Genomic DNA, 26,619 nt, shown 5'->3' on the forward strand with positions numbered 1-26,619 from the left:
TCTCCGCCCCGCCCCGCCCCCGCCCCGCCCCCCGCTGGCCTCACCAACCGGGAGCCCGGGAGCCACGAGTAGCCCGGGCCGGGGGCGGGGCGGGGTGGGGATGCTGCTCCGCCCCCCACGCGCGGCGCGGGTGAGCGTGCGCGTGTGCCCGGGGGTGTTAGGGGCAGCGGTTGTGTGTCGGGGGGGTGTTAAATGCTGCGTGCTTCAGGGTTGTGTGCGTGCGCGCGCTGGGGTAGGTAGAGGTGGTGTGAGTGCGGGTGTTTCAGGTGTGTGTGTTAGAGGGAGGGGTTGTACGTCCCAGGGTGTGAGCGTGTGACTGACTGGTGGGGGTTGTTCGCCCCAGGGTGAGTGTATGTGTGTGTGTAAAGGACTGTGTTTCAGAGATGTATGCGTGTGTTAGGGGCTGTGTCCCGGGGGGCGGGGTTGTCAGGTGTGTGTATGTGTGTTGCCAATAGGGGTTGGGTGTCTCAGGTGTGAGTGTATATGTATGTATTTGTTAAGGGTTGTGTGTGCCAGGTGTGTGTGTCTGCACATGTGCTAGGATGCAGGGGTTGTTTGTCAGGGCCGTCAGTGTGCATGTGTGTTAAGGGGGGCTTTGGGGGGGTGTTAGGGGTAGGGGTTGTGGGTCTCGGGGTGTGGGGATATGTATTTGAGTTAGGGCGAGGGGGCTGTGCATGTCAGGGTTGTGAGTGTGTGTGTGTGTGTGTGTGTGTGTGTGTTAGGGGGTGTGCATCCCAGCAGTGTGATTGTGTGTTTGTATGTCAGTGTGTTAGGGGTAGGGAGCTGTGTACCTCAGGTTTGTAAGTGTGTATGCATTCATGTTAGGAACAGTGTGTCTCAGAGGTGTGAGTGTGTGTTGGCGTAGGGGGTGTGGGTCTCAGGGTTGTGAGTGCGTGTGCTTGTGTGTTAGGGCTTGTGCGTCTCAGTGGTATAAATGTGCGCTTGTGTTAGGGTAGGGAATTATATGTCTGAGGGGCATAAGCGTGTGTGTGTGTGTTAGGGGTTGTGCGTCTTAGTGGGGTGAGTGTGTGTGTGTTACAGATAGGGTGTTGTGTGCCTTGGAGGTAAGCATGTCTGTTAGGGGTAGGGCTTGTGTGTCCTGGGGGTGAGTGTGTGTATGTTATGGGTAAGGTGTTGTATATCTCAGGGGTGTGTGTGTGTATGTGTGTGTTGGGGCAGGGGTTGTGTGCTCTGGGGGGGTGTTACTAATAGGGTGTTGTGCATCTCAGGGGTGTGACTGTGTGCGTTAAGTTGTGAGTCCCTGGGGGGGGCGGTGTTAGGGCCTGGGGTTGTGTCCTGGAGGTGAGCTTGTGTGTGTTACGAGTAGGTGTGTTGTGTGTTAGGGGTAGGGTGTTGTGTATCTCAGGGGTGTAAGTATATGTGTTTGTTAAGGGCAGGAGTTGTGTGTCCTGAGGATGAGTGTGTGTGTGTGTGTTAGGGGCAGCGGTTGTGTATACCAGGGGGGCGAGCATGTGTGTGTTACAGATAGGGTGCTGTGTGTCCCAGGGGTGAGTGTGAGTGTATGTGTGTTAGGGGCAAGGGTTGTGTGTCCCAGGGGTGAGCGCATGTGTGTTAGGGGTGGGGGTTGTATGTCCCAGGGGATGCATGTGTGTACGTTTGGGGGCAGGGGTTGTGTGTACCGGGGGATGAGCGCGTGTGTGTTAGGGATAGGGTGCTGTGTGCCCCAGGGGTGAGTGTGTGTGTGTTGGGGCAAGGGTTGTGTGTCCCAGGGTTGAGCGCGTGTGTGTTAGGGATAGGGTGTTGTGTGTCCCGGGGTGAGTGTGTGTGTGGGAGGGGTGGTGTGTGCCCAGGGAAGGAGCTCGGTGGCCAGTTGCGCCCGTGGGTGGCTCCTGGCTCCCGCTCGGGGCCCATGGGAGCCGCCTGCCCCCGCCTTTCCCTGGCTGCAGGGAGACAACGGGGCTCTCCCCTGTCCAACGCAGCGCGTCACCGTCCGGCTGCCTCGCACCCCCCGGATCCTCCTGGGACCGTCCTGCTCGCCTCGCGGCGCTGCCGTAGCGCGCCGTCCTTCCCGCACCCAGGTGAGCGTGGCCGCGGTGCGGTGTGGCGGTCCCGCAGGGCCGGTGGGTGACCCGAGACCTGCACGGGTGTGTGGGCAAACCTGTGTGGATTCAGGGCTGGGGTGGGAAGGCGCCCTCCCTCTTCCCGGGCTCAGCTTCCTGCAAAGACGTTTCCTCCTGGGCCAGGAGAGCGCCAGCTTCGTCCGCTGCCCGGCTCCTTCCTTCCAAGACCGAGCGGTCGGTGCCGTCCGGTGTGGAGTCGCAGACTCGGACAGTGAGGGTGGAGGGGACCCCGGGAGTCGCATCCAGTGCAACCCCCTGCTCCGAGCAGGACCAGCCCCTAGCACATCATCCCAGCCAAGGCTTTGTCTACCCGGGGCTTCACACTCTCAAGGATGGAGACTGCACCACGTCTCTAGGGAGCCTGTTCCAGTGCTTCGCTGCCCTCATACTAAGAGTTTTTCCTAATATCCAACCTCAACTTCCCTTGCTGCAGCTTGAGCCCATTGCTCCTTGTCCTGTCGTCTGCCCCCACTGAGACCAGCCCAGCTCCATCCTCTTTGCAACCCCCCACAGGGAGGTGAAGGCTGCTATTCAATCCCCCTCGCTCTTCTCTTCTGCAAACTAAATGAGCCCATTTCTCTCAGCCTCTCCTCACCGGTCATGCCCCCCAGCCCCACGACCATTTTCCTTGTCCTCCGCTGGACTCTCTCCAATGTGTCCACATCCTTTCTGTAGTGGGGGGCCCACAGCTGGACACAGGATCCAGATGTGGCCTCCCCGGTGCTGAACAGAGGGGAAGAGTCACTGCCTCCGTCTGCCGGCACGGCTCCCACGGAGCCCCCTGTCGCGGCGGCCGGCCGGAGGGGCCATGCTTCTCGCTCTCGGGGGGGGGGGGGGGGAGGTACCTGGAGTCCAGGTGCATTCAATTCTCCAGGAGAGCTGCGAAGCCAAGCGCACGAGGAAAGAGAGAACTGGGGGAATAACAAACCTTTACCCTCACGTCCTCCCTCTGCTGCCTTTTGCTGGCTGGAATCGGAGCCACGTAACAGGGTCAGAGTCCCTATACCGCTGCCAGCAGATGGAGAGTCTCCTTTCTCTCCAGCCGTAAGGGCTCGTGATTTCCGAGCCAAAGGATCTGCGATGCATCATTGCTGTCACAGAGAACTTTGGTGTGGCGGGGCTGGGAGATCTGGGGTGGTTTGAAAATATTTTGCGGGGGTGTCGCGTTGAGGTGACGGTTTCTGGGGACCTGTAATGTGACCCCACCTGGGCCATCGGTGGGGTTGGACTGGGCTTTCCACACTGAACACTTCAAGAGACGGGCTTTAGGTGTCCCCTGGTGACACTAGGGTAAAAGCGGGTATTTTGAAGACCTTAAAAATGCGGGCGGAAGAGGTTTAGCTGGAGTCCTCGTGCTGACAGAAGAAGTTGTTGTTTGACCAGCCCGGCGCGGCGGGTTTCACCGCAGCTCGCACTGTCCACGCAAACCTTGTTAACGGGCACTGGCTAATTCAGTTTAACAGGATGCCTTTTGTGTGAGTTGTGGATCAGCCACAAGAGGGCAAGAAAGACCGGGTGATGTGGGTGTGAAGGGGATTGTGCATGCACACACACACACACTTGCACACGCCCTGGAATCTGGGTAGGAGCCCCACAAGGCTAACTGCTCCCATCCCTGTAATGTCAGACATCCCCTCCGTTGGGGATGGGCTTTAACAGGCTCCCCAGATTCCCAATGTCCCTCGTGTTCCCAGGCTGGAAACCCCAGTTTTGCAAGTCCCAGACAGGCTGAGCCCCCGGGTCGCTGCCTGGGGGGACAGATTCAGACTGGTGCTGCTCTGAGCATGCTGGTAGGGCCCCCCCCCCTTTCTGTATCAGTCTGAACATGGGGTAAAATCCCTTCCGGACTGGTCGGACGCCGAGCAGACCCTCTGACTCGAGGCCCCAGCAGGAGCATTGGCACAGCCCAGGCTCAATCCCCAGTCTTGGCTGCAGCCACTACCCAGCGCCTCTGAGGAAGGCTTAATTGCAGGCATCGCTGCACGTAGATCATCCCTGACCAGGGGCTGTCCAACTTCTTGAACCCCTCCAGCGCTGCAGAGCCCACCCCTTCCCTGGGCATCTGTCCCACGGCCTCTCTGCTCCGACTGTAAAAATGTTTTTCTGGATATTCAGCTTAAACCTGCTTTGCTGCAACTTCAAGCTATTGGTCTGTGGCCTACTCTGCAGCAAGAGAGCAAAGGTGCTTTTTCTCCTCTTTACAGCAGCCCTTGCGGTATTTGAAGACTGCTGTTGAGTCCCCTCTTAAGCACCTTTTCTGCAAGCTGAACATGCCTGGCTCCTTCTTCCTCTCCTCTATGCCTTGCCTTCCAAGACCTTTATCACTTTTGTCACCTGCCTCTGGACCCTCTCCACCTTCTCCATGCCCTTGTTAAAATGTGGAGCCCAGGACTGCACGCAATATCAAACGAGGCCTAACGAACCAGTGCCGAATAGAGAGGCGCTATCACCTCCCGTGTCTTGCACTTAATGCTTCTATTGATGCATCCCTGAATTGCACGCGCCTTTTGTGCAGCTGCGCACACGTGCTCAGTCTGTGATCTATCAAGGCGTCCGGTTCCTTCTCCGTAGTGCTGCCATCCTGCCCGGGGTCACCCATTTTGCATTTGTGTTTCTGATGATTCCTCCTGAGGTGCAGCACCTTGCGTTTGTCAGCACTGAACTTCATCTCGTTAGCTCCTGCCCAACCTTCGCTGTGCTCTGGACCCATTGATCGTAATGAGAGCCGTGCTCGGTGCTCACATGGTGTGGAAACACCTGGGTCTTGTCTACACACGCGCTTCCAGTGCTGCTGCAGCCAGAGGAGCTCTGCTGTCAGGGAGATGCGGAGCTCGTGCCGGCCTGTCCAGCCGGGATCAGGCGCCGTGGAACTGAACTGGAGATTTTGCAGGCAGTATGAAAAGGGCCTGGGAGTTGGACTGCTCTGCTAGAGAGAGGGTGGGGCGTTGTGGCACCACCCCAAGCTGGCAACAGAACAGGGCACCCAGTGAGGGCAGATTAACCAGTCTGGATCACTTTCCATTGCAGGATCAAAATCAAAATCCAGTTTCCATGGTGATTGTTACTCAGTTTCTCACAGCGCACCCTAGCCCTGGTGGCTCCGGTCCAGGATCTTAAGAGTTGCACAACTGCACTGAGCAACCACCATCCTGGGCTTTCCACTCTTACCCAACCCAGCGTGACCCTCACAGCAACCCAGTGGGTGCGTCTACACGTGCACTTTAATGCACAATAGCCTATTTTACTGTGCATTAAGGTGGCATGTTAAAAAGTGTGTTATTACGCTAATGCTCAGTAAAGCAGGCTACTGGGTACTAAGCACCACCAAAAAAAGCACACATTTGCGCTATAGTGCATTAAAGCAGCCACTTGTGTATCAATTCAGTACCTCACATTGGAGATGCTACATTTAATGTGCATTAGGAAAAGTCCATGAATGCATGTGTAGACGTGGACAGCATAAGCCTAGCAGCACCCTTATTTCCAATGCCGTAGCAGCTAGCTTGGCAGAAGCGGTCCCTGCCCCAGTGAATTTACAGCCAAAGCCCAAACAGGCGTTGCACACCGGTGGGATGGCAGACCTGGGAGTCGAACCCGACCACTTGACTCCAGTCTAGGGCCTCAGCTGCTGCCTGGGCCCTCGCAGAATAGGTGCATCTTGAGGAAAGCAGCTGGCACCCGCTGGGGCTGAGGGCAGAGGACAAGTGGGCAGATGGAGCTGGTATCCGGGGGAGAACGGGACGGGTAGGGTGAGAGGACGCCCAGCTCCTCTCCCCGGCCCCAGGCCTGGCTCACGCTGCAGTTTCACGAGGGAAGTTGCCTTTTGCCGTCCACACCCGAGTTTCCACATCAGCCGGCACAACCCAGCCTTCCTGTCACCAAGTCCAGCCAGCTCCGCACCCAGCGCGAGCCCCCGGCTGATGCCCCCGCTCCTCCCAGGTCCTCCCAGACCTGCCGCCCAGCACCTCGGGGTGCGCCCAGCACCGCAGGAGCTGCCCACCAGCGAGACGGGCGCCCCGCGCCCCTCCCAGGACGCCGAGCCCCCAGAGCCACACGATGGTGACGGAGGAGCATTGTGGTCCGCTGACACGGAGGCTTTTGAGCCGCAGCGAGCCAGGAGGTCGCGGTTAAAACGGTCCCGGGCAAGGGCAGCGGAGCAGGTTGGGACCCTGTGCCCGCTGCCCGTGCGCGCCTCCTTCCTGCAAACCTCCCTGGGGCTTAAGGAAGCGGATGACAGCAATAAGCCCAGGGAGCGCCGGAGGCAGCGCTGGCCCCGAGCTGTTGACGTCCTGCGGTGTCGGTTTACCTGACAGGTAACAGCTGGGGCATTCAGGAGCTCGCGAGCTGGACCCGGAGGAAAAGGAGGCGATTCTCCGCTGAGCTGGAGGCACCTTGGCGGGAAGCAGGGTGCTCAGCCCGGCGGAGCGGCTTAGGTGGAGCCGGGCTTGCTCGGCGCTTGGTCACGACTCGCAGGCTCGTTCGTTGCCCTGAGGCAGCAGCTGGGGTCTGGGGCGGGCTGAGGGGCTGCACTGGTCAGAGCGGTGCCAGCAGTGATTCCTCCCCTCTGTTCGGCACTGGGGACGCCACATCTGGAGTCCTGTGTCCAGCTGTGGGCCCAGGACAGAAGGGATGTGGACACATTGGAGAGAGTCTGGTGGAGGGTGGCTGGGGGTCGGGGGGCATGACTGGTAAGAGAGGAGGGAACTGGGCTGATGTTGTCTGCAGAAGAGAAGACCGAGGCGGGATTTGATAGGTGAGGAGAGGCTGAGGGAACTGGGCTGATTTGGTTTGCAGAAGAGAAGAGTGAGGGGGATTGAATAGCAGCCGTCACCTCCCTGCAGGGGGGTGCAAAGAGGATGGAGCTGGGCTGGTCTCAGTGGGGGCAGACGACAGGACAAGGAGCAATGGGCTCAAGCTGCAGCAAGGGAAGTTGAGGTAGGGAGAATTAGGAAGAATTTTTCTCACTAGGAGGGTAGTAAAACACTGGAACAGGCTCCCCAGAGAGGTGGTGGACTCTCCATTCTTCGATTTTGAAGACCCATCTAGACAAAGGCGTGGCTGGGATGATGCAGTTGGGGCTGGTCCTGCTTGGAGCAGGGGTTGGAGTACATGTGACCTCCTGAGCTCCCTTCCACCCTCATTTTCTGTGATTTCTAGGCTGCCGCGTGAGATGAGGTCAGTGGTGTCAGTGCTAGATTCACAACACGCCCCTTTGCACAAGTGAGGGGTTAGATGCGCTGTCCTCCTTTCAGCTCCTGGTGGTCTCTCCAGTGCAAGGCTATGGGGAGGACAGTGTGCAATCATGGTTGGGGGTGATCTAGGCATATCTACCATGGGGATTGCCCAGACTTCTGGGCTTTGCTGGTTGATCCTCCTCCCATTTCTGCTCCATGTGTGAGTGGGGTTTTAGGCCTCCCCCAGAGGCGCTGGGTGCTGCTGCAGCCCAGGCTGGGGGTGGGGACCGGGCTGTGCCGATGCTGGGACCACCCCCACTGGGTCCTGGCTAGAGGGTGCCCCTCCGCTCAGGGTCAGGCTGATGCCACATTTGGGGTCAGGAAGGAATTTCCCCCGATCAGATTGGCCTAGACTGAGCGGTGGGGTTCGCCTTCCTCTATAGCGGGGGCATGGCCTTTACCCGGGATCTCTTGGGTGCAAATTAACAACCTTTTACAGAAGCAGGATGTTGGCTGCTGTGATCCCCCTGGTTTATCTGTGGCAGGTTCAGGTGCGATGTCTTGTGCTGTGTCAGGGATGATGGTAGTTTTACAAAGAGTTCAGATGACGGCTTTGTCGGGGATGGTTTGGGTAGGGCTGATCTTGGGGGTTGCACGAGACGTGACCTCGGGAGGTCCCTTCCAGCCCCGCTGCTCTGTGATTTTTATGTAGCTTGGCACTCGCTTCCCCAGTGCAGCTGGACCACAGTGTCCATGACTGACCTGGGGCTAAGTGGCCTTTTCCTCTGGGAGGAGGCTCACCCTGAGATTTAGAGGGTAGCCTGGCCGAGCTCCCTGCCCAGCTACCTCTTGGACCGTACCCCTGGGGTGGACCAGCCGCCAGCAGGATTGTGCCTAGAAGCATGAGCCACAATACTCTGAGCTGAAAGATCAACCGGCACGATGTTCAGTTAATAGGGAGCTCATTGAGCCAGGTCTCAGTACCTCCTGCCACGCTGCATCCAGTGCTGAGGACTACAGCCTTAAGGAAAGTGCTGCTTGTGATACGAACCCACAGCCTCCTCTGCCCATGTCTGGGAGGTGGCCAAGACGATGTAAAAGGTGCTTCACCCGGTGGCCTGACACTCCCATGCCCCCGGGCTGTTGCGGGCCGATACTCCGCCGATCTCTAGTCCAGGGTGATATTGTTATCTCTATGTGCAATGTAGGGTGAAGAGACGCAGCATATTTTACTCAGTCAACTGACTTGGCTCTGTGGCATAAGAGGAGGAGACCTTTATCCTGAGGTGACTTATTGCATGGTAAGTGTTGTGCACCTGGTCCTGATTCATCCCTGGTATAGTTGTTTGCTCAGCGCATCTCAGCTCTCTCACCTCCGAGGGGCGAAGTGCTGTGACAGCATCTACTGCGGGCAGCTCGGGAGAGGTAGATAAATGCAGAGTTGATTTACTGCGGAGTAAACTCTGGAGTAAGTTACTCGGCGTAATTGTTCTGTATTGTGTCCACACCTGGTGCAGCTTTGTGATGCAGGTGGCGTGAAAGCTGGTGTTGCTGGGCAGCACTGCAGTGGTCTGCTCCAGTCCCTGATCTCTTCCTATGCACAGCACAAGCTGTGAAAACAGCAAAAAAAATGGAAATGCAGATTTGGGCTACAACCACAGGAGAATTGGCTGTAGGACTTGGGAAGTGGTAGCACCTCTACCCAGCGCTTATTAGGCCGCACTAGGCTACTGTGTGCGGTTCTGGGTTTCACATTTGATGAAGGACGTGCAGAAGTTGGGGAGGTTCTAGAGGGAGGCGACAGCCATAATAAAGGAGCTGGGATGTGAGAGGCAAGGATTTTTGTGGGCGATTTATTGGGCCAACTGCATCTTTTGGCTGGGGTTTTCCCATTGGAAGCGCTGGATTTTGATATCTTCCATGTCTTGGGGCTGGACGTGGAGAGGCTGAGAGAGCCGGGCATGTTTAGCTCAGAGGGAAGGTGATTAAGGTGGGGACGTGGTAGCAGTTTTCAACTATCTGGAGGGCTGCCATAAGGAAGAGGGAGAACAACAGTTCTCCTTGCTGCAGAGGGCAGGGCTCGAAACACTAGCTTGAAATTGCAGCCAAGCAGATTAAGATGAGAGGTCGGAATAAATCCCCTTGCTGTTGGAGCGGGGAGGCAGCGCGACAGGCTGAACTGGGGGTGGTGGCAGTCTCTTTGATGGTGGGTTTCAAGGATAAGCTGGATAAGCATTGGACAGGGGTGATTTAGGAGCTGCATTCCTGCCTTCGTGCAGGGGGTTGGACCAGGTGGGCCTTGAGGTCCCTGCTGACCCTACGATTTGTATGGACACGCAATGTTAAAGACAGCAGGGGCCAAGCGGGGCAAGGAAAGGGATCCAGGGTCAAGTACCGAGGCTGCAGTGGGAGGGACTGTTCATCCCTTGTTGCTGCTGACTGTCACTGACTCACGGGGTGACCTTGGGCAAGATCCTCTTTGTGCCTGACTGGCGTGACAGTCCGCATAGCCGGAGGGCAGCGAAGGAGACTTAATTCTTGCTTTGCACCCTCTGATGAAAGGTGTGTCAGAGGTGCAGTTCACCTGTGTAATTCCTCTCTGTCTTCCTGGAAGTGGGTTGCTTGCAGAGGACCTGGAGGATCAGCAGCTTACCTGCTTATAGCTCATAGGCCAGCCAACTCCCCTCCTCCTGGCAATGGGATCAGAGCGAGAGGCAGCTGGGCCACAGGGGGAGGAAACATCTTGGTTATATTGGACCCTTATAAATGCCACAGCCTGATCAGCGACTGGAAGGAAGCTGCCAGGGGCATGCAAAGCTGTGTGCGCGCCTGCCTGGGACATCTAGGGGACTGTTAAAAGAGCACGTCTTCTACCAACAGGTAACATCAGCCGTCCCCTTTCATAGTTTCATAGCTGGTCAGGTCAGAAGGGACCTGAGCAGATCATCTAGTCCGACCCCCTAGAAAGAGTACCGGGTCAAATGACCCTAGCAAGGTGCCTGTCTAGCTTCCTTTTGAAGACTCCCAGGGTAGGAGCCAGCACCACTTCACTTGGAAGTTGGTCACAGATCCTAGCCGCCCTGACCGGGAAGTAGCGCCTCCTGATGTCTAGTCTGAACCTACTCTCCGTCAACTTGTGGCTGCTGTTCCTTGTTACCCCCCAGTACTGCTCGGTAGTGATCAAATTATTATGGACTGAGGGTGGGGGTTTGCCTTCCTCTGTAGCATAGATAGACAGATCTGTCTGAAGATAGATATTAGGAAAAACTTTCTCATGAGGAGGGTAGTAAAACACTGGAACAGGTTATCCAGAGAAGTGGTATACTCTCCATCCTTTGGAGGGTTTGATGACCCAGGTAGACAAAGCCGTGGCTGGGATGATGTAGTTGGGGCCGGTCCTGCTTGGAGCAGGGGGTTGGACTTGATGACCTCCTGAGGTCCCTTCCAGCCCTCATTGTTTCTGATTCTATGAGATGGCCTGGGTGAGGGGCAGAGGGCGATTGAATGTGGCTGTGGTGGGGTATCATTCTCAGCTGTAGGCACAGCTCCCTATACACTTGCTCAAGGCTTTTTGCCAGTGAAGGCCACACGTTTCCCTCACCAACCTCCCCCGGCTTCCAGGACACTGCTCCATGTCCTCACATGCGCTCCCACAGTCCCTGCTTGGACTGTACACATACTCCAGCGGGTAGGGGGAGGGGGGGAGGTGAAGGGGCGCTTTAATTAGAGCAACTCTGAGAACCGCTCTAATTAATGTGCCTACAGCTTCATGTGTACTCAGTGTTCTGCACTTCAAAATGGCGGTGAGGGTGCTATAACTTGGAAATTGTGCATTAACTAAAAAAACACGGTTTTTAAATGATGCTTAATGCTTATTAGCCTATTTACACGTGCACTTTAATGCACTTTAACTAAATGGTACCTTTTTATTAACAATTTAATGCACACTAAAATAGGCTAATGTGCCTTAAAGTGCACATGTAGATGTGCCCCTTAGGGCTTCTTAGCCCGTGGAGGGCAGCACGGGAGTCGCACTTGTTGATGTAGGAGGGGAAGATGCTGCAGTGAGGGCTCAGGTGGCAACCAGGGGAGTCACCTAAGCAGCAAGGGGCCGGGCTAGCAAGGTATAAGCTCAAAGCTAGATCTGGACAGGCAGTTTGGCCATGAGAGTCATGAAGATAGGAGCTCTGGAGCAGCAGGGCTCCTGGGTAACATCTGAGCTGTGGTATGCAACTCTGGTACATTGTGGAAGGGATTAAGGGGACGTAAGGAGGTCCCAGTTGGGCCGGGGATTGAGCAAAGAGCTGGAGGGTCCAGGGATGAGGTAGGGCCAGGGTGCCCGTAGGTCTCACAGGTGTAGGAGAGGGGCCAGAGCTCAGGAGGGGCCAAAGGCTAAGAAGGGACACAGCCAGAGGCTGCCAGGGCTGGAGAGCCCAGGCGTCTCAAGCGGCCTAGGAGCAGGACCAGGATCTAAGGAGAAGGACTGAAAGTCAGGAGAACTACAGCCAGAGACTGAGGGGGCCTGAATGCCCATAGCTCAGAGAGATTGGAGCTGGTGTAATGGACAAACAGAACCAGGAGCCCATAGGGGCAGTTAGGATTGACGGGTATGTGTAGCACCATGGCATGGGTATTGGGGAGGATGTAGTCCACATAATTGGCCCTTAAGGCAATGGGCAGCAACACCGACGCTCATGAGGAGCTCTGACTTGGGAAGCCCTGGGGCAGCCTCCCTTTTCAACAAGACGTGGCAGGCAAGGAGGTGGGGGGATTGCCCAAAGACAGCCAGGTTGACACGCGTTGAGGGGGCTCCAGGGGCATTGTGGCCACCCTATTACAGGGAGGCTTGCTTTCAGGGGCTGGAAGGAAGATGGCTGTTATTGTATCTCACTCACGTTACCTGGCTGAGGGTATTGCAGTCTAACAAACCCAGGCCTGAGCGTTTTTGGGTTTGAGCTGGTTCCGAGAGATCCAACTTGGGGCGAGCTCATATGGGTGAGGGGCAACATTTCACAGTGTGGAGTAAGCTTTGCTGAATTCACATCTGGGGGAAGGCAGGCGAGATACTCCTATCTCCACTTCTACACAGAAAATGATGAGAAAAGCAAGAGAAAGAAGTGCAAAAGAGGAGCTGGGAGGTGGTGTTTAGGTTTGGGCTGAGTTTTTGTGAAGGAGCCTGTGGGATTGCAGGACATAAGTCCCAGAGAGGGAAAATGGTGCCTTTGGGAAACTTGTGTTTTGGTTGGATCAGAAGACCCTTGAAGTACCTTGTAACCCTAGGAGTCTATTGTCCCATGAAATAGTTTTGGCTGAAACAAGATGGAGGGAATTCAGGGAAAGAGAAAGGTCCTGCCAGAAAGAAACAAATGTGTGTTTTATTGCAAAGCCAGGTGTTGCTCAGCAGAGCAGTGGATGTGATATACCTCGACTTTAGCAAGGCTTTTTACACCGTTTCCCACAACATGCTAAGGAAAGACAGACTTGATGAAAATGCTGTAATGTCCATACATAATTGGCTGGATCATCTTGCTCAACAAGTAGTCATCGATGGCCAGTGCCTAGTTGGGAGCTGGTATCGGTGTGGGGGGAGTCTGCTCTGGGTCTGGTATTGTTTAGTATCTTCATTAATCATTTGGATGATGGAATTGGGTGGATGCTTAGCAAATTTGCAAACAATACTAAATGGGGTAGAGTTGCAGATACTCTGGAGGATAGGGCTAGGATCCAGAACGACCTGGATAGCCTGGAGAAATGGTCTGCAGTCAATCAGGTGAGATTAAAAAAGGACAAGTGCAAAGTGCTGAACTTGGGATGAAATAATTGTGTACACAGATACAGCCTGGGGAAGGACTGGCTGGGCTGCAGTACTGCAGGGAGGGATCTGGGAGTTATGGTGGAGCATAAATTGAATATGAGGCAACAGTGTGCTCTTGTTGCAAAAAAAGCCAACAGCATCATGGGTTGGGTGCATCAACAGGAGCATCACTTGCAAATTAAGGGAAGCAATAGTCTGCTCTGCTTGACACTGCCAGGGCCTTACTTGGAGTCCAGTTCCCAGTTTTTGGCCTCAAGAAGGATGTGGGCAGTTTGGAGAAGCCAGTACAGAGCAACAGCGACTAGGCACCAGGAAGGCAAGACTTACGAGGAAAGGCTGAAGCAGAACTAGGGTTACTTAGTTTGAAGAAGAGAAGACTGAGAGGGACGTTTGAATACCTGACGGGAGATTAGAGAGAGGCTGGGGATGGATGGAGAGGATGGATTACAGAGAGGCTGAGGATCTTACTGCGCAGGGGCCATCAGGAAGGGTGCTGATCTCATGACTCTGGCAATCTTCTGTCCCGTGCACAGGCTGCATTGCACAACTGGCCAGCTGCTGTGTGGGCTGGGCTGTATCTTCCTCCTGACCATAACCATACAGCTGCTGCCAGGGGCAAGGGCCCATTGGGGAACTAGAGGGTTACCCCGTTGCATCAAATCCCATGAGCTGAATGCAGAGCAGGTGAGAGGGCATGGTGTTAGCCTTACTTAACCCTCGCAGGCGTTGGACCTGTACACCTTTGCTATTGTGCAGTGCTGTGACATGACATTTATGGTGGCGTTTATGGACGTTGATGTTTAACCAGGGGCTGCTGGTATGCAGCCAGGCTCCCAGCAATCGCAGACCAGGGAGGCGGACTGCAGAGCAGAACAAAAACCTGTCTGTGTCCTTTACAATGGACTCGTGTTTGATGTCGGTGGGGAGCCGTAAAGTCTTTGTTTCTTTGTTCTCGACCGTGCAGGTTGGCTCCTGAAGTCTCTCTCTCTGCTTGGAGACTGGGGCTAGGCCTGGGGGTGGCGGCAGCACCAGGGGATCCCACCCGAGCAGCACCTGGCTCTTTGTGAGACTCAACACTGCTGCCCTGCGGCTGGGCCGGGGGAGGCCAGCGCTCCCGGGGTAGGGGATTCACACTTCGGTTGCTCCGGGGAACGCCTTGCCAACAACACATGGGAGCCAGGGTCCTGTCTTTCCAATCACCCCCTGCCAGCACTGGGGAAGCCGCACGGCCCGTGCCCGGTGGTGGAGTGAGAGAAGCAAAGAGAGACAGAGAGGAGCGGATCGGGGAGAGCCGGGCCTCGACTCTCAGCACGTCCTCGGGAGCAGAGGACGGCCAGCAGCTCACCGGTTAACGCCTGACCGTCTCGCTGGCCGGCTCCGAGGCTGCCTGTGGCCCCGACGGGGAGCAGGCGCTGGGACTGGGTGTGAAACGAGGAAGCCGCGGGGAGAACCTTCCCCTGCGGTCAGGGCTGAGCTGGTTTGACATCTTTGTCCTTTCTCTTCCCTTTTGAAAATAAAAGGGGCAGGGGTGAGTGGCTGAAGACGGGTGAGGTTAAAGGGGGAAGGGGAGATAGATATTGGAGGGTACAAAACAACACCATGCAGTGACCGAGCCCCAAATACATGCAAGGTTGCCCAGCACGGCCTGGCCTAGCTATGTCCAGCTGTGCAGGAAAAACTTCTTCGCGATCAGAGCAGGGAGGCCGGGAGATAGACACAAGGGAAGGGGTGGACTCTCCATCACTGGGTGTTCAGGGGAGGGTGGACAGCCCCTGGTTGGGGATGATGTAGGTGTAGCAATGCCTGTGTGCTACTAGCAGGATTTCTTCTGGGAAAATCTCCTTTTTCTGTAGTATGTGTCCGGATGCTTTTAAGCCTCGCCCAGAGGCGCTGGGTGCTGTCTGCAGCCCAGGATGGGGATGGGGACTGGGCTGTGCCAGTGCTCCTGCTGGGGCTTAAACTGGAGGGTCCCAGCTGGAGGGTCTTGCCCCTCCGCTCAGGGTCAGACTGATGCTGCATTTGGGGTCAGGAAGGGATTTTTCTCCCAGATCAAATTGTTATGGGCTGGGGATGGGGGCCTGCCTTCCTCTGTAGCAGGAGGTGTAGCCCAGTACCTGGGGTCTCTCAAGCATATATTAACCACCTTTTGTAGGAGCAGGATGTTGGCTGCCTGCTTTCCCTGTGATGCCGGGTGCTGTCTCAGGGGTGATTTGTGTGATTTTTGCTCAGAGGTTGGATAATGGGTTTGTCTCGGCTGGTTTGGACAGGGCTGGTCTGGGCTGGACCAGATGCGACCTCGGCAGGCCCCTTCCAGCCCTGCTTCTCTGTGACTTCATGAGTTTGTGTGTGTCCTGGGCTGTCTGCTGAGCTGGGCACCCCCCCGGCTTGCTGGACACCCCCCCTCGCATCAGGAGCCAGGCTGGCTCCCGGCACTTCATATGGGGCTGGCTGCGCGAGGGGGTGCAGAGCTGTAGACGGGATCCTGCTCCACAATCGAGACGTCTGGGCAGCAGCCGGGCCAGCTCACGCCTCTGTCTGTCCACAGGACCGGGCTGACACAGCACCAAGAGCACACGCTCCTCCCACCCTGCTGCCTGTGCCCGTCGGGTGGAGAGGCATAACCCAGTCTCAGGGCAGGCCAGACGTCGGCATCTCTGCCAGCGACCGGCCCCAGAGGCCCGCCCTGGGACTCCTGAGCTCCCTGACATGACCGGGGGTCTCCCTGTGCCTCTTGAATGGGGTTGATGAGACCCTTTACCTAGAAGCCCGGGCACCTTGGCTGGAAGGAGCTCCGGGAGCACAAGGTATTTATTCCCGCTTCCCAGCCCTGTACCCGTTTCCCTGGGGCGGGAGGGAGGTCTGCACCCTGCCCACCCACTCCTGGAGCAGAGCGGAGCTGCCCGGCTCTGTCCAGCATTGCACCGTGATACCCCGCGTGCGCCGGCCAGCCTTGGAGATCAGCTGCGGCGGGGACGGGCTGTGCCAGGAGCTCGCTCAGCCGCAGCCTGGGGAAGGAAACAGCATCTCTGGGCTGCTCTTGAGTAACTGCAGTGGCTGAGTGTCCCCGGTGTGGGTCCTAGAGGGGAAGAGCAAGGAAAACCTCAGTGGAGGACCCCAGTCGCTGCAGGTTTGGGCCAGAGCTCGGTGGGCGAGCGGGGAGCGTGGAAATCCTGAGCGCCCCTGGACAGCTCAGCCCTGCCAGCTCCCACCACAGACACGGCTCGGTGGCAGCTTGGTGTGGGGGTGACGGTCCTCAGGGCTGGTGGGTCCCAGTTGGTTGAGACCCTGCTGGCTGATGCTCCCTGCCCCGTCCCCTCCACGGCCCAGTGCAGACAGGGCTCCCATCAGGGTTTCTCCATTAGCTCCTTGCATCCTGCCCTCTGCACGGGGCGGGTGAGGTCCCTTCTTCAACAACCCCTGGCAGCCACAGGGGAAGAGAGGAGGACTCCTAAATAGGTTCCCCGTAGTAGCAGTGGTCCCAGTCTCCCTGCTGTGATGGGTGTCCTGGGCGCCAGCGTGCCTGTGCCTTGTGTTTAGCCAGCCTTACCCTCTAGGATCTGTGAGGGGGAAGGGGACATCCCATTAAGAGGGAACATAACAACAGCCTTCAAATACTTGAAGGGCTGCCACGAAGAAGAGGGAGACACCTTGTCTTTCTTGATGCAGAGAGGAGCACGTGGAGCAATAGCTTGAAGCTGCAGCAAAGTAAGCTTAGGTCAGATCTCAGGAAAATTTTCTTCTCCCTTCCCTTTTATTCCAGCAGACGTTTTTCTGGGGATGTGCAAGGACATGGAGACTGGGAACGTGACGGAGCCCTGGTACCGGAGCCTGCAGGTGGTGCTGAAAGCCCTGAATCAGACGCTTCACGGAGCCCTCCTGTGCTCCGCGGAGCAGCCCCCGGAGAGGAAGAACAGCAGCCAGGCCCAGCTGGCCCACAAGGATGACAACTCCTATATGTACATCTTGTTCGTCATGATCCTCTTTGCCGCCACGGTAGGGAGCCTGATCCTGGGCTACACCCGGTCCCAGAAGGTGGACAAGCGGAGCGACCCCTACCACGTGTATATCAAGAACAGGGTATCCATGATCTAGGCACAGAAGGACTGGTACAAGGTTGTGCCATGCCACTGCCACCTGCCCCCTTTTCTTGCTCTCCGGCATGGGCGCAGCTGTGGTTGCAAGGAGGGTCCAGACACACACACAATGTTGTGGGGCCCAGGGAGAGCCAGGGCCTATGGTCACCCGAATAGCCATGTTTAGGCCAGTGAACATAGTCATAAGTGTGTACCCCAGAAATGTGCGCAGCCCTTGCAAAGTACTGTGGGACCTGAGCTCTCAGCTGCTGCAGCAGTGGATGCCTTATAATAACCCAGTTAAATGGGTTCAGAGATGAGGAGCATGGGGCTCGCAACCAGACAGCGGCAGGGGCATCTGGCTGGGGGAGGAAGCCCCACTGCCAAGCCAAGTACTTGCCTCTTTGGGGCTCAACCCAAGAGCCCTGAGGCTGGCTGGTTTCCCTTACAGGTTGGTGGATAACGCAGACACCCCCGGCAGGGGATCTGCACAGACAGAAACGTCTCACTGTGATGGAGGAAAATGGGGTTTGAGGGCAGGGACCCATTTGCTGCCTGGTCAGCTGTCACACGCCAGCCCTCTGACAGCTGCTTGATGCTGAGTTCGGTCCTGTTCCAAGTGGACACATCCCCAGGGGATTTGGTATCAACTCTCCCCTGGGTGCTATTTTAAAAGCATGCAGCAGGCTAAGCTGGCTGGGTGTGTGGTTGGGAATGCACATGATAGGAAGGGGACAGGGCTTAGAGGCAAATAAGCCCAAGGCCTGAGCCACAACAGGCAGCCTGGCCTTGGATGCTGCAGGGAGACGCACTCCCCAGGAAAGCTGGCTGCAGGAAACAGGCCCGTGGACACTCAAGCTACCCACGAGAGCAAGAGTTAGACTGAGACAGCTAAGAGGGAAGCATATCTTGCAACGGGGCATTGAGCCAGAGTGGGAGAGAAGTTTTGTGGAAGCAGTTTGCTTATATTTATTATTCTTAGTTCTGGACCGGAGGATTGGATGCTAATAGGGGTAAAAAAAGAGGCCACAGAGGTGCCTGAGAGGCACCCAGTACAGAGTCATCCAGAGAGGGTCACGGACCCCAGGGGAAGAGCAGCGTGCAAGCTGCCCAGCGAGTGTTATGGACCCTAAGGACTGTCACATGAGACCAGGAGCCCAAAGCCAAGAGGGAGAGACAGGGCTGGGACGCAGAAGCTGAGGTCTGGGACAGTGGACCTCGGACTAGGGGGACCAGCTAGAGAAGCCAGGAAGGCAGAAGCCCCAACAAAGGTTAGACGTTTCAGGGGCCAAGGGCAGAGTCAGGGCCAGGGCCCCCCAACCCCAAACACTGACTGGCATCTGTAAGGCACGGGTGTGACTATAAGGGGCAGCTGGAGGTCATGATTATTGCCCCTAAGGCACAACTGGGGTTGTCTTAAAGGGGAAACCCACCCCATAGAGCTTGGGGCAGGGGAGCCTTAAAGACTCTACTTGAAGGAAAGGCACCCAAGAGGCTACCCCAGCTTGTGGAGGCAGCCCTCCACTTAAAAGACCTTATGATTAAGTCATGGCAGGCGAGAGACAACAGGTCAAGGGAGGCTAGGGAGCATTGGTAGGCAGGTCTGACCACTACGTGGCATCAGGCTGTCTGAGAGGGGTTTCTCCTTTTGAAGCTAGAAGTGTCCTTTGCTGTGTAAATTAATGGTACCGTCATATCTGCCTCAGGCCACAGGAGGCCACCTGAGTATGGAGAAGGCTCTACTGGCACAAAGGTGCTTCTGCCCATGGCCCAGCTATCCCACAGAGGATGGAGACTGGTCCAAGGCTCCACACACACACACAGATAGGGATACTTGAGAATCAGTCCCCTAACAGTGCAAATAACTGCACACAGACCAGGCCACAAGGCAGGAGAAAGATCCCAGGCTGAGAGGCAATGGGGGAAGTCGTGCCCCACTGTCCCCACAACAGGGTTCATGGCCAGAGGTGACGCAAGCTTCTCGACAACGAGCAGGAGGGACCCCCGGGGGGAGGGATCAGTCAGGCGCTGGGGACCGATCACGTACCAACCTCCCAGCCACCCTCCAGGAGCCCTGGCCACCCTCCAGTTTTGCTACTACTGAACCAGCCTCACCGGACCTCTGATGCGATGAACTTGCTGCCAATAATTTGCAACCCTGGGACAAAACCGGCAGGGGCTCGTGGGCCTTTCTGGTGCTTAAAATGGGTGTCTTTATAGACTCTCCAAGGGGTCCTTCCCCCCTCCATTTTTCAAATGGAAATCAATCAAGTGCCACGTGCATGGTTTGTCGCAGGGTAATGTGTCCAAATGGCATCATATAATTGTTGGAAACGTATTGTTCGTGGTGTCCGGATGGGGGGCAGGCAGCAGAGGTCTCTGGGAAGGAACAGCGTCTTGCAGTGGAGAAAAAGAGTGGGCTGTGTGTCCCCCATTGGCACAAGACGGGCTCATGGGTGAAGAGGGCATTCAGGGGGGAAGGGCTGTGTGCTGGGTACTGGGGTGAGACAAGGGGTCATTGGGCTTTTCTTCTAGGGGCATCAGAGTGCCCAGATGGGAGTGGAGGGGGGAAAGGGGCATGCATTGGTGAGGGACGGTGGGGTGGGGCTTTGCAACCTGCTGGTCTCCCATGGAGGGAGCCGTGTATGAGCAGCTGCTCCATCAGACAAGTGTGTGCCCCATCCCTGTCCTCCCTTGGCCCCAAAGACTTCCACCAGCTGGACCAGCCTCCCCCCATGCCCTTGTCTTCCTCGTTGACTCCATGTGCTTCAGAGGACAGCGGCAATGTCGGCCTCAACTGGACTTTGCCAGCCCCCTGGCGCAGTAGCCCCCAAGCAAGGGGCAGAGGGGCAAAGCTAGAGGTAAACCCCATTCTCAGAGGGTCCTTTCCCCCGTGTGCTGAGAAGCACCTCCCGGCTCCTGATCATGCCTGGGCAGTGAGGGGCAGCCCCTGCCCAGGCGTTTTATCCAGAGTCAGCCACGGGAGATCCTGGCACATGCTCACCTCTGGCACAGCAGCCTGCAGCCCTCCCACCTCATCGGGCTGCTCTTCTTGCACCTTTTTGTTCGTGCCCTCCTCACCCGGGGCCTTACAAGTCTCAGGACCTCCTGGCCCGAGCTAAGCTGGCCATCGACTTGACCAGGGAGGAGGCTCAGGCCCTGCTGACGGCCTTCATCTTCACGGCTCAGGGCAGTTTCACTGGGCTCCTTGGGCTCGTGAGAGCCAGCGGGTGCTGGCTGGCGCACTCTGCTCAGTGCCCCGCTTGGAGCACTTGTTATTAACCTTCAACCTGCACACCCATCCCTGTGTCACTCATTGCTGCAAGTATGCAGTTGTTGCACACTTCATAGCCCCTTGTAACAGCAAAGGGAGCTAGCAGCTTGTGTGTGGATCCAGGCCCACGGTCCCCCCGCATGTGACAAATAGGCCTGTTTGGACCGCTGGGCGTTGCCGTGCCCCTGCTCAGGGCTGTGCTGAAGAGGCACGACATCCCGGCCGTGCTCCGCTGTATAGTGTATTCATAGAGTCGTAGAGAAGTGGGAGGGGAAGGGACCTCCACAAGTCATCTCGTGCAGCCCCCTGCCTGAGGCAGGATCATCCCTATCCAAACCATCCCAGACAACTCCACAATCTAAACCCGTCATAAAACTACTGCCAACCCTGACACAGGACAAGACATAGCACCCAAACCTGCCACAGGAAAAGCAGGGGGACCGTGGTGGCCAATGTCCTGCTTCAATAAAAGGTTGTTAATCCCAGGTAGGGGCCATGCCCCCCGTTACGGAGGGATACCTCCCAGCTTATACCAGTCCAACCATGGGGGGAAATTTCTTCCTGACCCCAAAAGTGGCATCGGTTTGACCCTGAGCGAAGGGGAAGACCCTCTAGCTGGGTACCTCTGGCTTTCAGTCCCAGCAGGAGCATTCATGGAGATGCGTTCAGGAGACAGCCGAGACGCTTAACCTGCCGCGACGCTCTGCTTCCCCGTTAAGCCGCTCGTTTCCGCTCGGATGGACTTTCTGTGCACGTAGGCGCGTTGCGTGCCTGGGCTGGTGTCGGCTGGTGTGGATCCTGGAGGAGCGGAGGTGCCGGAGCATCCAAAGGACCTGGTGCTGGAGCTGCCACGGGCCACTGGGCAAGGGTTTCTCCATCCACGGTCCGAACACTCGCAGCCCTTGCCGTGGGAGCACGGCAGCCTGGGCTCTACGTGACAGACGATGGGCAAGAGTGGTGCTCCTGCCCTGCGCCGCTGCACGCAGAGGGGCCTGGGGCACGCCGGCGATGCTCTGGTAGGGGCTTATTCCCACGCTGTCATCTCAGAAGACAAACCTCTAAGAGCTTGGGGCCTTGGAGGCAGGTAGATTGTGGTTCTGGGTGTTCAAAGGCTGGTTCAAAGTCGTCAGCATAGGAAAGGGCGTTAGAGCCACTGAGATAGTCAGACACCCCGGGATCTGTCTCTCACAGCCCCTCGCTCTGAATGGGGGGTGGTTTCCCGTTATCCTCTCGCCACTCCTGGCTCTTCAGTTCTTAACAGGGGCTGGGGCTGGGGCTGGGGCTCCTTCCCGGAGGCAGGTGGATGGCCTCCAGTCCCAGAGCTGGGGCACTGTCCAGAGAGCCGACACGGAGCACCGAGCTCTCCCGGGAGCCAGCCCAGCCACGAGGATCTCAGCTTTGCTCGTGGTGGACATGCGTCTTCATCCCAGCGGGCACAGCGCTGGAGTCTGGCTCCTTGTTCGGGGGCAGAGATGGTGCCAAGACCATCCTGGTGCAACGCTCAGGCTGCAACGCTCTTTCCTCTTGGGCAGCCCTGGCACTTCGCAGCTGGCTTTAATTCTTGTCTGACCCTCACGAGCTGCAATAGGACTCAGCATTTTATTGCCATTTATTCAAGGGATTTATAGTTTCATAGTTTCTAGGGTCGGAAGGGACCTGAGCAGGTCATCGAGTCCGACCCCCTGCCATGGCAGAAAAGAGTACTGGGGTTAAACGACGCCAGCAAGGTGTTCATCCAGCCCTGTAGAAGCACTGTAGCTCCATTTCCATGGGCGGTGCAGTGTGGATGAATAGCAGCAAGCATGTTTGGGACTGTAGAAGCTGCCACCCCTGAGCAGATCAGTAGCTTACCTCTCACAGTGGCTAGTGGGGCTGTTATGGAAGGTGTAAACCACCCACTTTGCCCACAAAAGTCTATTTTGTTTCACATCCCCAAGGGAGAAGAGTCTTCCAAGCAGCACATGGCTCGCTGTGGGCTAATCAGCTTCCGAGATGCCCATTTCTCCCCCCTGCCGTTCAAACTGCTGGACTCACTGAACCAAATTCATCCCAGTATAAGCCCATTGAAGGATGGGTGCCTACCAGGCCTGTGATTTGCCTACTGGTATCACGTGCTACATGCAGACACAAGGCCATGTGTGTGCCCGCCCTACCAGTGGGCACTGGACCTTCTACTGCTACGTCTCTCCAGCCTTCCCTGTCTGGCCCCTTGTTAGATGTCCTGGGTTTGATGAGCCAAGAATGGAGCCGATCAAGTCACTCCATTTCTCTCCCCTCCCCAGAAATACTTCTTCGCTGTATGGTATTAATAAACACTATGTCCTAGAGTAACTAACTATCTCAGCCATGGCTCTCAAATAGCTCCATGGAAAGGATCATATAACAATGCTTAGCTTTGGCGAGGTGACTTCCACCCAGTATGCAAGCATAGAAAAATGGGGGTTGGAAGGCGCCTTGGGAGATCACATCCAGTCCACCCCTGCTCAGAGCAGGACCAGCCCCAACTGCATCATCCGAACCACGGCTTTGTCTAGCCAGGTCTTAAAACCTCCAAGGAGGGAGATGCCACCACCCCTCTGGGTAGCCTGTTTCAGTATTGTATTACCCTCCCAGTAAGAAAATTCTTCCTAACATCTGACCTAAACTTCCCTTATTGTAACTCGCTGCAACTTGATCCCATTGCTGCAACTTCCCTTGCTGCAGGTTGAGCCCATTGCTCCTTGTGCTGTCGCCTGCCCCCCACTGAGAACAGTCCAGCTCCGTCCTCTTTGCAGCCCCCTGCAGGGAGGTAAAGCCTGCTGTCAAATCGTCCCTCAGTCTCCTCTTCTCCAGGCTCAATCAGCCCAGGTCCCTCAGTCTCTCCTCACCAGTCCTGTCCCCCAGCCCCCAACCATTTTCATTGTCCTCCGCTGGACTCTCTCCAATGTGTCCACATCCTTTCTGTAGTGGGGGCCCCAAAACTGAACACAGGACTCCATAGGTATCCTCAAAGCCCTTTATACATGCTTGCAGGACCTCCCAGAGGAGGGCAGTGGGGTTGTCCCGCTCATGCAGAGGGGAAACTGAGGCACAGCCAGGGTCAGAGACCTTCAGCTGTGCACCTCCCCTCAGACCATGTGCCCTTTGGGCCAGGGCTGTCTGCTATCCTGCGTGCATGCAGTCTCTGACACATTGCGATCCTGGTAAATCATGGCCACAGAGATCACACATGCCGTATTTTCTCACATATAAGATGCCCTAGAATGGAACACAAGTTTAAAAAAGGCAGCATGAAGGGGAAAAAAGACTTCAGAGATACGGCTGTATACAGCAGGGAAAGAGCCTAATCTTCAGCTGACTTCTCCTTTTCCTGCTTAGGCTGTGGTGTAGGAAGAGAGAGACCAGGAGCAGCTAGCAGACATCAACATCACCCTAAGAAACGTTAGCTTGATTAGTGGACCATCATAAAGGTGCGATTTGTGAGAGAGAGGTATCTTTTGTAAGTGAGAAAATGCAGTATTAATAGTGTGCACCCGGATCTCTGCTGCGGTCACCGGATCCTAGCGTTACTTAAAAATAAGAACAGGTTTGAACTGTATTTCATGCAGGGAGGGACAAAACCCTTGAGAAACTAGCAATGCATCCAGGATTGTCCCCGCCGGGCGCTGCGGCAGGCAAACAACGGGGACCTTTGTTGCTCTCGTCCCGGGACGGCTGGCTTTGTCGACAAGCCGCAGAGCTGCGGTTGCAGTGATTTGTGGGCGCTGAGGCATGTTTACCGAGGTGGCTCTGTGTTTGATGTGGCGCTGGGAGATGTGAGAAAGTTTGCATTCCCACGAGACAGGTGGAGCAGGCAGGGCAGTGCTGGTGACAGGGGAAGCCGAGGCGTGGACTGTTTGTCTTGTAGTTGCTGTGTGGGGCGAGGGAGGATTAAGCTCGGGTGTCTCAGGATTTGAGCTGTGCAAACCAAGAGCTGTCGGGCCAGGCAGAGTCACCAGGGACACAGGGGTCCTGAAGCCTCTCCATCCCCCTGGGAGTGTCCCAGCTTTTCTCCATGCTTCCTCGCCCGCTGACATCCTCTTTGTTCGCCCTCGCTTCCGTCCCCAAGGACCGTGTCGGTACAGAAGCAGGTCGATGGGCACTGCAGGTATTGTGCCTGGTCCTTAATTATAAGTCTAAGAAAAACAACCATAAATAAAAAAGGGAAGCAGGAGATGACTTTTTAAAAGCAGAAGCTTGAAACCGCCCCCCTTGATTGACAGTAGGTTTGGAGACCACCTAACCAACTTCAGCTGGCTCCGGCTTGCTCTGTTCCACATGCTGTAACCCAGCAACAGCACGCAGAAGGACCCCAGACTTGTAGAAATTCCCCAAAGATGCACGCGCATATATGCCTTATGCCTATGTATACTTATATTTGCATATGTATGACCTGTTAACATAAAAAGTACTATCGAACACAGATCAGGGGATCTCTCTGTCTCTCTGGACTTTGAGTACCCCTCTGCAGAGTAATAAACCCACATACCGGACACTCCCTCGTTCTCTGCCTAATTGATCACGGCTAGGAACCAGCCCAGAGACGGGACGTGGCCAGTGGTCATCGGTGTATGAGCACACCCTTCGGTGTATGGGTGCTACGCAGTAGCCGGCCAATTTCCCCGGCATAAGCCTGTCCTTCGAGGCTCCTCAGGAACCAACTCAGCTCTTCTAGCTGCAGGAATTAAAGGAAGGACTAGGGTGGTTCTCAACCGGGGCACCGCAGCACCCACGGGTGCCATGAGACCCTTTGAAGAGCGCCACGCAATTTTAGCACTGTTAGACTTGCAAACACCTACTCACGACTCACAAGATAAACCCAGAGGTTTCCAATAGGAGTCTACAGGATTAAAAACACGTTGATCTGTTTGGGGCTTTCTGAGCTCTTTGCAACAGAAGAACTGCTCTATTGTTTTTTTCCATAGTCAAATGAGTGAAAGCTTAGAGCTGGCATTTTCCAAGGAAGCCTTCGGTTGAGTGAGGGGCGCCTTGGGTCTAAAAAGGTTGCAAGCCACTGGATTAGGTATTTCAAGAATTAACAACCCACATCAATCCACATGACACATCGGGAGGCAATGTGCACACAACTCCGCCAGGTCTTAAATATGGCACAATCCTACTGGAAGCTGCAATTATCATGTTTTTCTGAAAAACGATCATACCCTGAAAAAAACCTGCAAATAAGTGTTAAGTAACACCATGTTGCCTTATACTGTTATCATCACATCCTGCGCCGCTCTGCTTGACGCTGCCCGCTATGCCATTTAGTTCAGCGCTTTCTCTGACTGGTTACACTGAAGTTATTACTATGATTACTCTTTTCTTTTTGCTTTGCGGTTCAGGTCTGTGCGCTGTAAATCTTATGCGACACTTTATGTTGCAGCTTGCTGTATTTGGGACACGCCTGGAGTTTACAAACGAGGCAGGCACAAAACCCTGTTGGCTTTCTATTGATTTAAGACTATATATAGCATTTAAAATAAAGCTCGCAGTATTATTCCACAGTGAGATTTAGCTATGTGATCATTATGCAGTTGCTGTATATTGCTCGCTGTAAGTCTGCGGTTCAAGATAAATGGCGAATGCTCCTGACCCTCACTCTAGTCCCTGTCAAATTCCAGTTGAATGCAAGTCAGAACTGGGTCATCAAAGTTGACGCATTTCTTTATTTCGAGGCAAGCAGTCGTAAGACAGCACTGACAGTGAACCCCAAAGTTGGTTAAGGCTCCCTGAGAGTGACCTGGGTTTTGCAGAGGCTGCATCAACCATTGTCGTACATTTTGAACACTTTTCGTATTATCGTACAAGGGTTGAAATGAAAGTACAAATACACTAATTATTGTACGCCTGGCAACGCTGACAAAAAATGATTGTCAGAAAACCATCAGCACCCCCTTGTGGTGACCGGCTCGGATGATGGTTTGTCTTCTCGCCGGAAAGGGCGCTGATTTTTGGAAGAGGAGAGAGAGACGTAATTAGCTGCATCAGCCTGAAGTCAAGCAGAAAGCAGAGTCGATTTGCCCCTTATAGACTAACTACATCAGAGATCCATATAGCACAAGCTTTCGTGAGCCGGAGCTCACTTCACCAGCATCTGAACTCGGCTCCAGCTCACAAAAGCTCATGCTATATAGACCTTTCATTTAGTTAGTGTATAAGGGACAAATCTACCCTGTCTTTTGGA

General features: G+C 55.6%; 1 protein-coding gene across 6 annotated transcripts; it reads left to right on the forward strand.

The window, feature by feature from the left end:
* On the forward strand, positions 1-26,391 carry KCNE3 (potassium voltage-gated channel subfamily E regulatory subunit 3). Of its 6 annotated transcripts, none has more exons than XM_090030899.1 (4): positions 3-130; positions 1,941-2,039; positions 15,616-15,874; positions 16,831-26,389. In XM_090030899.1, exon 4 carries the CDS (start codon positions 16,848-16,850, stop codon positions 17,160-17,162), a length of 315 nt encoding a protein of 104 aa, XP_089887025.1. In that variant the 5' UTR covers positions 3-130; positions 1,941-2,039; positions 15,616-15,874; positions 16,831-16,847; the 3' UTR covers positions 17,163-26,389. The 6 variants fall into 6 exon arrangements, with proteins under 6 accessions (XP_089887028.1, XP_089887025.1, XP_089887024.1 ...); XM_090030901.1 differs by lacking the exon at positions 3-130 and adding an exon at positions 211-232; XM_090030902.1 differs by lacking the exon at positions 15,616-15,874 and having other exon boundaries at positions 1-130; positions 16,834-26,391.
* The last annotated feature ends 228 nt before the right edge of the window (positions 26,392-26,619 follow it).

The sequence above is a fragment of the Crocodylus siamensis genome, chromosome 1, assembly GCF_052110815.1.
Source record: "Crocodylus siamensis isolate JL-2025a chromosome 1, ASM5211081v1, whole genome shotgun sequence".
NCBI lineage: Eukaryota > Metazoa > Chordata > Crocodylia > Crocodylidae > Crocodylus > Crocodylus siamensis.